Source organism: Eucyclogobius newberryi, unplaced genomic scaffold (genome assembly GCF_026437365.1).
Source record: "Eucyclogobius newberryi isolate DKJ021-1_F unplaced genomic scaffold, fEucNew1.0.hap1 SCAF_4, whole genome shotgun sequence".
NCBI lineage: Eukaryota > Metazoa > Chordata > Actinopteri > Gobiiformes > Gobiidae > Eucyclogobius > Eucyclogobius newberryi.
The window spans coordinates 27,833,065-27,845,933 of record NW_027316056.1 but is presented as its reverse complement, the minus strand read 5'-3'; the positions used below and the strand labels follow the sequence as shown (position 1 = coordinate 27,845,933).

At 40.0% G+C, this 12,869-nt stretch overlaps 1 protein-coding gene across 1 annotated transcript; it reads left to right on the top strand.

The window, feature by feature from the left end:
• The first annotated feature begins 1,056 nt into the window (after positions 1–1,056).
• pdcd4a (programmed cell death 4a) lies at positions 1,057–12,824 on the top strand. Its single transcript, XM_072463927.1, has 11 exons — positions 1,057–1,151; positions 4,450–4,749; positions 4,939–5,036; positions 8,046–8,159; positions 8,761–8,982; positions 9,084–9,181; positions 9,376–9,490; positions 10,302–10,409; positions 11,222–11,332; positions 11,444–11,583; positions 11,664–12,824. Exons 1-11 carry the CDS (start codon positions 1,106–1,108, stop codon positions 11,713–11,715), a joined length of 1,404 nt encoding a protein of 467 aa, XP_072320028.1. The 5' UTR covers positions 1,057–1,105; the 3' UTR covers positions 11,716–12,824.
• Positions 12,825–12,869: the final 45 nt, after the last annotated feature.

Below are 12,869 nucleotides of genomic sequence, written 5' to 3'. Positions count from 1 at the left end.
ATACATGAGTATAATAGATCCATGAGTATAATAGATTCATGAGTATAATAGATCCATAAGTATAATAGATCCATAAGTATAATAGATCCATTAGATACATGAGTATAATAGATTCATGAGTATAATAGATCCATAAGTATAATAGATCCATAAGTATGATAGATCCATAAGTATGATAGATCCATGAGTATAATAGATACATGAGTATAATAGATCCATGATCCATGAGTATAATAGATTCCTGAGTAGAATAGATCCATAAGTATAATAGATCCATGAGTATAATAGATCCATGAGTATAATAGATCCATAAGTATAATAGATCCATGAGTATAATAGATCCAAGAGTATAATAGATCCATAAGTATAATAGATCCATAAGTATAATAGATCCATGAGTATAATAGATCCATGAGTATAATAGATCCATAAGTATAATAGATCCATGAGTATAATAGATCCATAAGTATAATAGATCCATAAGTATAATAGATCCATGAGTATAATAGATCCATAAGTATAATAGATCCATGAGTATAATAGATCCATGAATATAATAGATACATGATCTATGAGTATAATAGATGCATAAGTATAATAGATCCATGAGTATAATAGATCCATGAGTATAATAGATCCATGAGTGGGCCGTGGCGCCGCAGAGGAGGTCAACATCTCTGTGATTGGTCAATGCGCATCAGCACACACCCTCTGGTCTGGCCACGCCCCATTTCTCCACGTGATTCATCTCACTCGCTCTTTGCTAAGTTAAAAACAGACTTTGTTTATCTTACTGGCTTTTAGCTGCGATCTGCGACTAGTACGCGTGTTTGCCTCATGCGAGCTCTTTGACTCTTCGCAGCTAAACAGCAGAGAAGAGGCCATTGTTACTGTTTACATGTTTCATGCTACTTGCGTAATCTTATTGTACTTAGCTAGCTAATAGTGCAGTAAAAAGGACCAGACCACAGCGTCGTTTACCACGTGCTACTAACAGATTATATTTGCAACCAGGACCTACTTGGACCCCGTTTAATTTTGAGGAGTTTGTTGCAGCTTGGAGGGGGAGACGAGGTTTTGTCTGTGCATTTCTCCAGAGAGCGCCATGGCAGATGTGGAGACGTGGTCCACGGCTCAGTCTGCCGCTGACGGTGAGTGAGTACCACGCAAAGCTGGCGTTCAAAGCGACTGTGCACAGGCCTCTGCACGTGAACAACACACCAGTGATGGCTGGTGTTTCACCCCATTGTCCCCCTGTGGGCGCGTTGTCGTGCCATGTGCTCTCATATCACACTTTGTCACATTCACAGAGCTGCTTTGCGCTGCAACCTTCAGTATTTAACAGAAAGAACATTTGCGATTCGCCTGCATTTACTTGTTCCTTTTCACGTTTTTGATTGGGCCATTTACTTCCGCTTTTGTATGCTCAGCAGCGCTACCGAGACACGCTTATTTGTTATTCGTACGTTTGTATTCACGAGAATCCACTTCAAATCTTTGTCCCCTTTGAGATGCAATGGAGTTTGTTTCGCCTCTGGCTCAGGAGCACATTCTGTCTTTGGCGCTGCAGAGCACGCTGTTGTCAGGACGCGTTTGGCTGCTGTGGCCAGTCAAATGTCACATATTTCTGCGTCTGCAAAAAATGTGCTCATCTTTACGTTGGAAGTAATGGCTGTGCATGTATCGTCTTAATCGTGTTGATATTTACAGTTGAACGTACTAAAGTTGCTTTATGAGCGCTCGTGGCACACTCTGCTCCTCTGTTGTTGATGATGACGTCGACGTCTATAAGGCTCCTGAGCCAATAGGAAAGCCTTACATAATCTGTGCTCGGCAGTGTGTTTAACGTTACATAAGTTTTATAAATGTATTGTTAGTTACGTGTCAGCTGGTTTTAATATATCGAAGTGTAATGTTGTGTTCCTGTGAGAAAGTGTGCTATGGAGTGCTAAATGAGGAATGACAGAGGGAGAGTGCACTTCCTGCTGCAGTTGTTGTTTGTGCAGTGTGCTTAGTGTCTGCACACTTTTGCATGATCAACTTTTACCTCTCAAGGATCCACGCTATATTGAGAAGAGCTTTTTGTTGCAAGACTGATACTTTTGTACAGATTTAAACAGATTATTAACCGTTTATTATGAAAGCTTTTGTTATAGGCTACATGCATTTAAATACTGGTTCCAGTTACAATCAAAGGATGGTGCATCTCTAAACTTGCTAATCATTTTTTTGAAATATTAAGGCTTACATGGATCAGTGTAAAATTGAAAATCTACTGTAGGATTTGAAGACTACTGGAAAGATGCAGTACACACTTTGTTGTACTTTGTTGTCATTGTCCTCTACCATTCTGTTTTGCTTTCTTCTCAACCCCACACATTGTCAGGGCTACACTTGTTTGCAAACAGCAAGAGTTTGCATCTGATTACTAGACAATCCACTGATCTGATGCAAAGTGATGCTTAAATTGCATTAGCAGATAAGACTTGTGGTTTATCTCGGATGTCTTATCACAATCTTAACTTACTGGTATTTATAGTCTTGCAGTCTGATGCAGGCATTTCTCCATTGAAAAACAACATACTTGCAGTATTTAAACCAGCAGTCCAAGTCTCTGTACATGACAGTTGAACTGCTGTGACTTCCACACCCATTTGTTTTGTTTAGATAATCTGACCGAGCCAACACACTCTTGCATACTGTGACTTTTACCCACACATGCATGTAGTTACTCTTGTATATTTCAGTAGACTGGTTTTCCTTTTCTCACCTGAGTAAATCATCTCATTGTTGAGTGAACACATTTATATTAATGCAGTTGCATTAGACACACTGTATGCCTGTCTAAAGGTTTCAATGAATGCCACTAGAACAAACTTCGGAGTGGTTTTATTTTTGCAGAACATCATATTCTGGTGTTGGCCCTGCGACAAGTTGGCCACTGTCCAGGGTGTACCCCGCCTAAGGCCCGAAGTCACTGGGATAGGCTCCAGTCACCTGCGACCCCAAAAGGGAACAAGCGGTAGAAAATGGATGGATGGATGGATCATATTCTGAGCTTGTTTTGCAACTCTGCTCTTGGCACACACCCCTCCAGTTTATCTGCCTTTTCTCTCTTATGCCTTTTTTCCTATTGGCTGGTCATATGTTTGACAAGTTACTATTGGCTGGTTCCTAATTTACTGCTCTTGCACAGCCTGTGGCCTACATTCAAGAAGGCGGGAGGAGCTACAGGAAAGGACACATGGTCAGTTGTTTACAGGTTTTTGGAGGCTGAAGGAGGGTGTAGCTTATAATACGGGCGTTATATTTTGTTTTGAGGTGTTTTTCGAATGTTACCTTTTATTCAAATAAAAAATATTGGCAACATTGCTGGACATCAGTTGGTGTAGTGGTGGTGGAGTCCAGATGACTACAACTGAAACGTTTTCTTTGATTGTTGGACATTGTTCTGTCATTTTGATTGCTTTTTTATTTTGCTTCCTTATTGCCCTCAACACATATATTCTTCCTTGTCCTGTAATCTATGTAGCTAAAAATTGTTAGAACTAGTATTTAGACCCATGCATATAAAGGCATAAGTATTAATTACACGCTGAGACATTCCTGCCCTGTCTACCCCTCTCTTTTACAGTACAGGCATGTGACTCACCCGTGGCCCTGACCAGGCCATATGTAGTCGGGTTCTGCCCAGCAGGGCTACACACCGATAGAGAAGACTGACTAAAAAAATGGTGCCAGTGCTTGTAGAGCATGTGTTCCTGTCACTCCCTCGCATAGCTTTAGGGACACTCCTCTACTCCCTCTCTTGTTGTTGTGTTTTGACCAAGATAACCTGAGCTGTGCACATTTTAGATTAATGCCATATTTCTGAAAATATATATACTAGAAGCCATACCATTCTGTGACTAGATTCTTTATATTGTTATTAATGTCTGACGCTGGTGTCTAGTGTTGGCTTTGCGCTATCATCTCCTGTGTTGATTTGTCACTCTGACCTTTTGGCTTGATTTAGAAAGCACTGCCATGAAGGTGGCTTTGACATGTGTCGCAGGTAAACCGAGCGCAGGAATGTTAACAAGGGTCCCTACTTTGAATTTGAAATGCTGAACTTCCTACCATGTTGCTGTTGTAAAATTGATTACAGTAGTAGTGATCATGTCAAAACGCCTGAAATACTTGAGGCCTTTGATGTGTGATATTCAATGTGTAGATTGTTATTATTAGATTGTTTTGATTTGTCATTAAGAATTAAGACATTTATTTTGGCGTAAATTAGGAAAAGAGCCTTATAATCTAAATATTTGAAAATAATTTATAAATATTTGAAAGGGTTAGGGTTTGTGTTTTCAAGAATGTAAAAAAAAAAAAAACCTCATAATTTAATAAAACACATGTTGCTGATTCTGTACGTGGCTACATTGCTATACTATAATTTTGTGTTCACAGGGATCGCCTCTTATGATGAGAAGCTGTCTGCGGCGAATCAACACTGCAGCGATGATGAAGACGCGCTGAACGAGAGCGAGATCAATGGCAACTGGACCCCTCAGGAGAAAGCCCTGCACGAGGCCCGAATCAAAGCCAAAGCCAAGCGGCGCATGCGCAAGTCCTCCCGAAACTCCACCAGCGACTCCCTCTCGGAGTCTGGGGAGATGGGAGGGGTCGATCCAAACAGTCCAAAGGGCAAGGTCCCCATCAACGACCGCAAATCCAGGATGGGGAAAGGCCGGGGTTTGCCCAAGAAAGGTCTGTTGTGTATTGTATAAAAGCACACTGAAATATTTTAACATTCTAAATGATATCAATCCATCATATATATCGTATCAAGCCATGATGTTACTTATACTGATATTACTTACTGCTGTGTATACCTGTTCTTCAAGAGTTGTGTGCGTAATCCAGTCTAACAAGTCATTATTTTTGCAATTTCCTCAGGTGGAGCGGGAGGTAAGGGAGTGTGGGGTGCTGCAGGAATGGTGTATGAAGATGAAGAACCAGACATGCGGGACCCCAACTATGATGAGTCTTCTCAGGTGACTTAGCGTTACAAAATCAGTTAATCTCACACTAAATTTACTCTAAATACTAATAACCTATCCTAGCCTTGGAGCACTGCAAATGCAGAAAGTAGAGTGGAAATGTCTTGTTTAAAAAAAAAAAAAGTGTCCAGATGACTTCAACTGAATCTATTTCTACAGTGGAACACTCCTGGACGAATGAGGGATTACACCGACATGTTGCATAAAAGTATAACATTTGCTATGCTTGATTTTTATTTTAATACTCCACATAAGGTACATGTATTCTTTGATGGCTGTGTTCTGAGTCCTCTCACTGTAATGTATAGTAGCCTAATATGATAATTGTGTTATCACACATAGAAATATTTGCTTAAAGGCGCAATGGACGATTTTTCAGCGATTTGAGAACGCAGGTGGAAGTGCCCATGCGCACTCCCCCGTGCGGACTGATACAACACACACGTGCGTTTTGTTTATTAGCGCAACGGAGCGCATCGCATCTCTCGTCTCCCGTAGATTTCTGTCCCCTTCTGCGTCAGCTCGAACTGTCTTTCTCCGTCTTCATTTTGCCCCGCACACTGAGGGAACTATATTATGATAGATCCATGCGCTTAGGCACGCGGAAACGTGGGGACGAGCCTGACGCGGCTGCAGGTGAGCGGTAGGTGCGTTTTATGATTGATACGTGGCAGGACAAATGATTTATCCACGCCACGAGGAAATATGATAAAAAAAATTGCTGAAAAAAATCGTCCATTCCATCTTTAATGCAAAACATTTTTCGCCCAAAGGCTTTATTAGACACAATAGTTGTGTGAAATGGGGAGCGAGAGGGGAGAGACATGTGATGAATAGTCTAGGCTGGGAAACTTACCCAGATGCTATAGTCATTATTTACTAGTTGTGACCAGCAGCTTATCTAGTTTATCTGCTCTTTTGAATTTCTATGGAGATTTTGCACATTTGCCCAGTAATGTAAATACTTCAATGTTTGAGCCTGAGCTCTAAAATGTGTTTGGAAAGGCATCATTCAGGTCAGTAATTGTAACAATTCCAACAAAAACAAATGTATACTGTATTAAAAGACCATTCTTGCACAGAACAACCTGTGACTGTTTCATACCAGCAGTTACTTTGTTGTTGATTCTTGGCTCTGACAAAGTGACAGATTTTAGTTGTTGCTGGTCTGGCCTGTTGTGGCTGGCAGCTTCTAAGTTCTGAGTTCTAAGCAGGGCTTTTATTTTTTTCGGTCACACAAATGTGCTGTTGACCGACCTTAAACAAGAAAACAATTGTGCATCAACACAAGAAACACCTGATGGATTCACACAGATGGATGAATCCCAGCCTAATCGACAACTGTTTCAATCTTTAACTGCTGCTATCAAAGTGTGTGAAGGCCATGTCTGCACCACACTGAATCCCCCTAAAGTACAAGAGGCAACAGCAGAGGCGTTGACCTTGGAAGAAACCGGCACCGTAATGTCAGTGAGTTGAGTCGAGAAACTGACACAGGACAGGGATAAGAGACCGGGTCACATGATGCATTAGAATCAGGCACTTAGTGAATTTAAGCATTCACATGCTGGACCCACAAAGAAAAAGTTTTATTTTAGCCGATACCAATATCCGATACTAGACTCACTTCAATCTTTGCAAGGACCACACATTTCTGTTCAATTATAGGAAAGTTCATAAATTATATTTAACATTTTTGTAAAATCAATGTATTTATCTGGGATATTAAATAATTTGATGCAAAATTGTATAAACAAGTTTGTGTAATCGCTCATTCATCCAGAAGTTTTCCATTTTAGAAAAGCTTCAGTTCTAGTCACCTGGACACTGTTTTTATAAAAATGATAAGATTTGACTCATCCCAAAGTCATTTTCAATCTGTGTATCAAGTCTGAGAACTCTGATATTTATCCTACTTTGAGTAAGCCCTGCCCACTGGGCGGAACCTCCTGATAATGGTCCATCCTGTCCATCTAAAATTGTATAAACATACAGCTAGGGCTGCAACAAGTTAATAGATTAGTCACATCTAATCGATTATTAAAATAATCACTAATTAAGTAATCTAATAACTGTTAATTTGTCTATACTTAAGTTTCAAAAATATGCCATGAGCTCCGAAAATAAGTTTTATGAAATTGAGCTGTAATTCCTCGATAATCGCATAAACATTTTTTGCTTCACTTCAGCTTCATCTGGATCAAATTGAGTTCAAATCTTTTCCTCACGCAATTTTTGCATTCTAAACGGCTAATTGATTAATCGAAAGAATAAAATGATCGTTAGTTGCAGCCCTACATACAGCCATGTTTTAACCTGTTCTATTTCTGTTTAAAAAGCCACATCTGATGCATTGAGGACCTGGGAATGACACTTGGACACAGAGAGACTGTGGCAGTGCAGCAATTTAATTGTTTTTAGGATTGTGTGTCCTGACAATGCAACGTGAAACACTTCAGAAACACTCCTACACACTACCTACTCAACCACTGAGCAGCACTGGTTAAAAAACATTATAAAAACATATGGGGAAAACTTCTCCTATCGCTAGTGTTGCTGATAACAATATGTAATTGGTAAATAAAAGAGCTCTGTGAAAACTTTGTTTTTATTTTACATTTTAGTAAAGGGTTCAATGTTCACTATATGAAAGTCCAGGCTTTGCATGTATTTGGTTGTCACCACCTCAACGGTGTGGGTCTACTTCCTGGACATGACAGTTTGCTGAGTGTCTCTCCCCTTTCTCTCCCCATTTCACGCTAGAGCTGTCCTCACAAATAAAGTCTTTTATACAAGGACAGATCAGGAAATTGAGCTTCAGTGTCTCTTGCCTGTAGTGATTTCTTTTGTTGAGAGTCTGCCCGGCTCAGTTATTTGAAACAATAAACTTTCAAACAGTGCATTCCAAAGGGTATTAAAGAGTGAGGATTTTTTATTATAAAATACCATTGAGAACATTTTTGCATTCTTTTGATTCAGATTTGTGGTTTTGCTTTCCCAAAGGGAGACACGGTTTATGCTACAGTTGTTCCAGTGATCGATGAGAAGGAACTGGGGAAAATGGTCAACCCAATTGTACAAGAATACTTTGAACATGGAGACACCAAAGAGGTTGAGGTAAGCACTGAAATATAACAGAATTAATATCTACAACATGGGATGTTGTAAACATTGTTATATTTTGGACATCTGCTTACGTCCGGGTTGAAAACCACTGCGCTGGCCCTTTAATGGTACGCTGCAGTACGTCGCCCTATGGAGAGTGTTCTGACAAACCCTAGGTGTGTCACTGTTTAAATAAAATTGCAGAAGGAAGCAAGTAAAGCACAGTGAGTGACGTGAACATGGAGTCCGTCGGAGCAATGCTGTCTTGTCCACTCAAATATGGATGAATCACTCTAAATACAACTTCCAGTGGTGAAAAGAAGGCAAAAACAATCCCATTATGGGTAAAAGCTCCTAAGGTGCGCCACTGAGATTATAAGCGCTTTTCAAATCTCCCCTGCTAAGATAACAAACATTATCATGCCAACAATGCACTTCCTGCTTCTCAAAAAATAAAACGCTCTATAATTCGATGCAGAGAAAGCATTGTAGTCTAATAGATGTTTTTATGATATATTGTACCAGGGCAAAACTATTATTTTTATTACATGTAAAAAATAAAACTGGTACCAAACTAATGTATAGAACTGTGTGTTGTCCACTTCTGTTGCAGTTGTTGCTGAAGGAACTGAACCTAGGCCATCACAAGTACGAGTTCTCCTCTTTGGCTGTGTCCCTGTCTCTGGAAGGCAAAGCCAGCCACAGAGAGCTGACCTCTCGCCTGCTCTCAGACCTGTCCAACAAAATGATGTCCCAAAGTGAAATGGCCCGGGCCTTTGATAAGATTCTCAAAGAGCTGCCAGATCTTCTCCTGGACACCCCAGAGGCCCCACAGGTAAAGTCGTCTTAAAATGAGGCGACATTAATCAACAAGATTTAGTGTCTACCTACACTGTTTTGGTTTGTCCCATTACAATGAATGTCTTTGTTTTCCAGATGTTAGGCCAGTTCATAGCCAGAGCCATAGCAGACCATGTGCTGCCCATGTCCTTCCTGGACTTTTACAAAGGCAGAGTTGACTGTGAGCATGCCAGGTAAGAAGTGGGGGCTATAATCACAGTTTGTGCCTTTTTAATTGTGCCTTTTTTGGCATTTTAAAGGTAATTAACCTATTAAATGTTCACAATGTTGTGTCAAAGCTGTAGATTGCAAGCACATCTGGCATGGATTGTTTGTAAGACTGCATTTAGAGTGAAGAGTAACAAAATGGCACTGATTTTGTCTGCAGAGTGGCTTTAGACCGGGCGACAGTGCTTCTGTCCATGAAGAGGGAAGTGGTTCGCCTTGATAACGTGTGGGGTGTAGGTGGCGGCCTCAGACCCGTCAAACATCTCATTAAAGAGGTAGGATCAAGTTGAATCTTGCAAAGGTCATTGATGCATTGTGCAACAACCTATGCACACAAAGCCTTGGCAAATAAGCCCGGGCCGTGTGCTGGGCTTGTGCGTTTGTCTGTTATGGAGCCACAGCCCAATTCTCTGCAAGGCAGCTTTGTCAACAGTGTTCTACCCCAGAGAAGTGCACTAATTGTCTACCTTTTCTGTGGTAAAATCATAGCAAGCACAGGGGTAAACTACGTATGCGTTATTATGGCCAATCTTGTGGCTTTACCTGCTCGACAGTGTAAACCAGGCAGGTGTTGACACAAGGTCCGTTCTGTTACTGTGTTCTCAGTCCTTCTCCCACTTCATTTGTGCAGCTTGTAATGTATCAAGTGTCCTCTTGTGTTACTGTCCAGCCTGTCTATTTTGCACACTTTTATAATGCAGATGTACATGCATGCATAACTACTTGTAGCGAAGATGTCTAAAGTATCAATATTTGCTTTTGGGTTAATTTTCTGAATAATTGTTCCAGGGACATGTACAGCCCTGGTGGATGTGTATGTGGCTAAAATATAAAAAAAACAAAACAAATGCATAGCAAAAACAAACCTTTTTGTCATCCGTGGAAAGGCACTTTTATAGTTGAGGCTTTTTGGTTCCATTAGACTGGACAATGGCAGGTTGCTCACATGAAGTGCACATGTGCTATCCACTCGGCCACCGAGACGTTGCTGTTTGGTGCAGTATTAATACAAACATCAGTATGCTCCTGGACACATGTTTCTTCTAAAGACCTAACTGAGACTGTTTTGTGGCATGTGTGTTGCAGATGAACCTCCTCCTGAAGGAATACTTGATCTCTGGAGATGTGGCAGAGGCTGAGCACTGTCTGCGGGATCTGGAGGTGCCACACTTCCACCACGAGCTCGCCTATGAGGTAAACAAGTCTGTGTAGACAGAGGATTTTATATATTTTTTGCCTATAGTTCTAAAAGATGAGATGCCAAAGTAATAACACTACCAATAATGACACAAGATGTATATGACAAATGTATAGAGCCAATCTCAAACAAAGAATAATGGTCATCCGAGATTAGGATGTCAAATTCTAGAATGTGATCTAGGGATGTAACAATAACCGAAATGTTGTGCTATCGTATAGTTAAGTCTGTTTCAGTGCCGTCAAGTAAAAGTGATTAAGCACTTTAATATCTTTTAATTGTTTGGAATATTACTGTAATGATTCAGTCTTTTCAAGGCATTTTAATAAGAAAAAAAATATCATTTCAGTTAGACTCTCAACAATATTGCAGTATCGTACAGTGAAGCGACAAATTAATATCATAGTACCGTAATATTGTACTTTGAGATATGTATATAGTCATCCTTAATGTGAATGCAACCATGGGATATTTTATATATTACTCATGGTTTACTTGGAGAGAACTTTAGAGAGGAGTTTTTGCTTAACATAAATTTAAACCAGAAAAACACTTTCATAATTTTTGCAATAGGAAAGGTATAAGATAAAGAAATACAGTAAGTCCTACATTCTTATTTTGCCCTGAGGCGTGTTTTGAGATGAGAAGCTTGCATTTGATAGAAAACAAATGAAAACAAAACAAATGCATTCTGAATATTATTGGATGTACTACAACATTGACTCAAGACGACATCACATGTACACAATTTGCGTGTTGTAAATGTTGCCATGGAATGATGAGTCCTGTCTTGTACTGCATTTCTCAGGCTGTAGTAATGGTGCTGGAGGCCAGTGGGGACAATGCCGGCCGAATGATGATTAAACTGCTACAATCCTTCTGGAAATCCGGCTTGCTCACGATCGATCAGATGAATAGGGTATGTCCTAATGTAAACGTTCTAATTACGCCGTGTTGTCGGAGTACAAGGTGTATATAGCTACGGTACTAGTATAAAAACACACTGACTCAATTGAATGTGTCTGGACAGGGCTTCCAAAGAGTGTATGATGAGCTCCCTGAAATCAGCCTCGATGTGCCACATGCCCACACCATCATGGAGGGCTTTGTGGATCTGTGCTTCCAGGAGTCTATTATCACCAAACAGCTGAGGGATGCTTGTCCTTCCAGGTTTGTACTTTTAAGTCGTACAGTAGTGCATCATTTTGCTCATTTCAAACCAAAGTTAATCTGTGTGTGTGTTCTATCAGAGGACGCAAACGATTTGTGAGTGAGGGCGATGGCGGCGTTATCAAGAACTGAGTGGCAAGAGCAGCAGGACTACGGATGGCTACTCGTTCTCCTAAGTATTGGGCACTTGGGCATGGACTGAAGAGTGGCCTGGGTGTCCACGTCTTGTTATTCACCGTCTGACTGGTTTTGTAAAAAAAAAAAAAAAAAAAGGAAAAAAAGAAACAAACAAAAATCTTTATTTGGGAGTTAATGCACCCCGTTTGCTCTAAGTCTTTGTAATTGTTTTATTGAGAGGGATTTGCATCACAGTTGCAGATAAAAAATGACGGATTTAGGATGAAAATCAAGACCTCCTGCTTCGCTTTACTGGTTTACTGTTAATGAAATAGGCACTTAAAGCAGAATATTTTGTAAAATGATTTAGTACACACTCAAAATCATTTTATACAATCTCGGTGGTGTTCTCTTGCTCATGTGGTCTTTATTCTTCCCCCCCAACGTTGGCAGTCAGACAAGGAGCATATGGTCACTGGGTGTTTAATTGGCACTTGTATATGGGCAAGTATATTTTGAAATTTGAATAAATAAACACAAAGAGCACTAGATGAGCTTTTTTGATTACTCATTACCATGAAGAGCCATGTATGTATGTACTGTATACATAATATATATGTATATTTTAAAATGATTTATGCCAAATAAGAGTATAATATAATCAGTGTCCATTGTCCAACTCTACAGTAATGCATCAGAGAGGTTTGAATGTTAGTACAAAATTATACTTCATGCTTTTATTTTTATTGTAGAATCTGTTTTCAAGAACATTTTACAGGCAACGATATGAAGACAATGGCTACTTTTGATCCCTGACCGCAGTCTTCACTTGTAGAATAAGGCCCATACTACTTATTATAATGCACAAAAAATGTGCAAATTGTTAACTTCAAGATCTTTTATGTATAGTACAATTGTTCAACGTATACCCTGTGTTTTCATTATCATAGCCCATTAGCTCGAAAAGCAATAACCTGGTCGTGCAAAAATACTGCAATAAACGCTCATGTAACTTACAGGACCTACTGAGTAACGCAGGGAGCAGCCCAAACTGACTGGTTTTATTTATCAGTCTCCTACTTATTTACGGAGTAGAACGCTCTGTGCAAAACACTGCCGACTCAATCATCTTACTCAAATATTAAGTTCAATAAATGTCTACGTGCCTC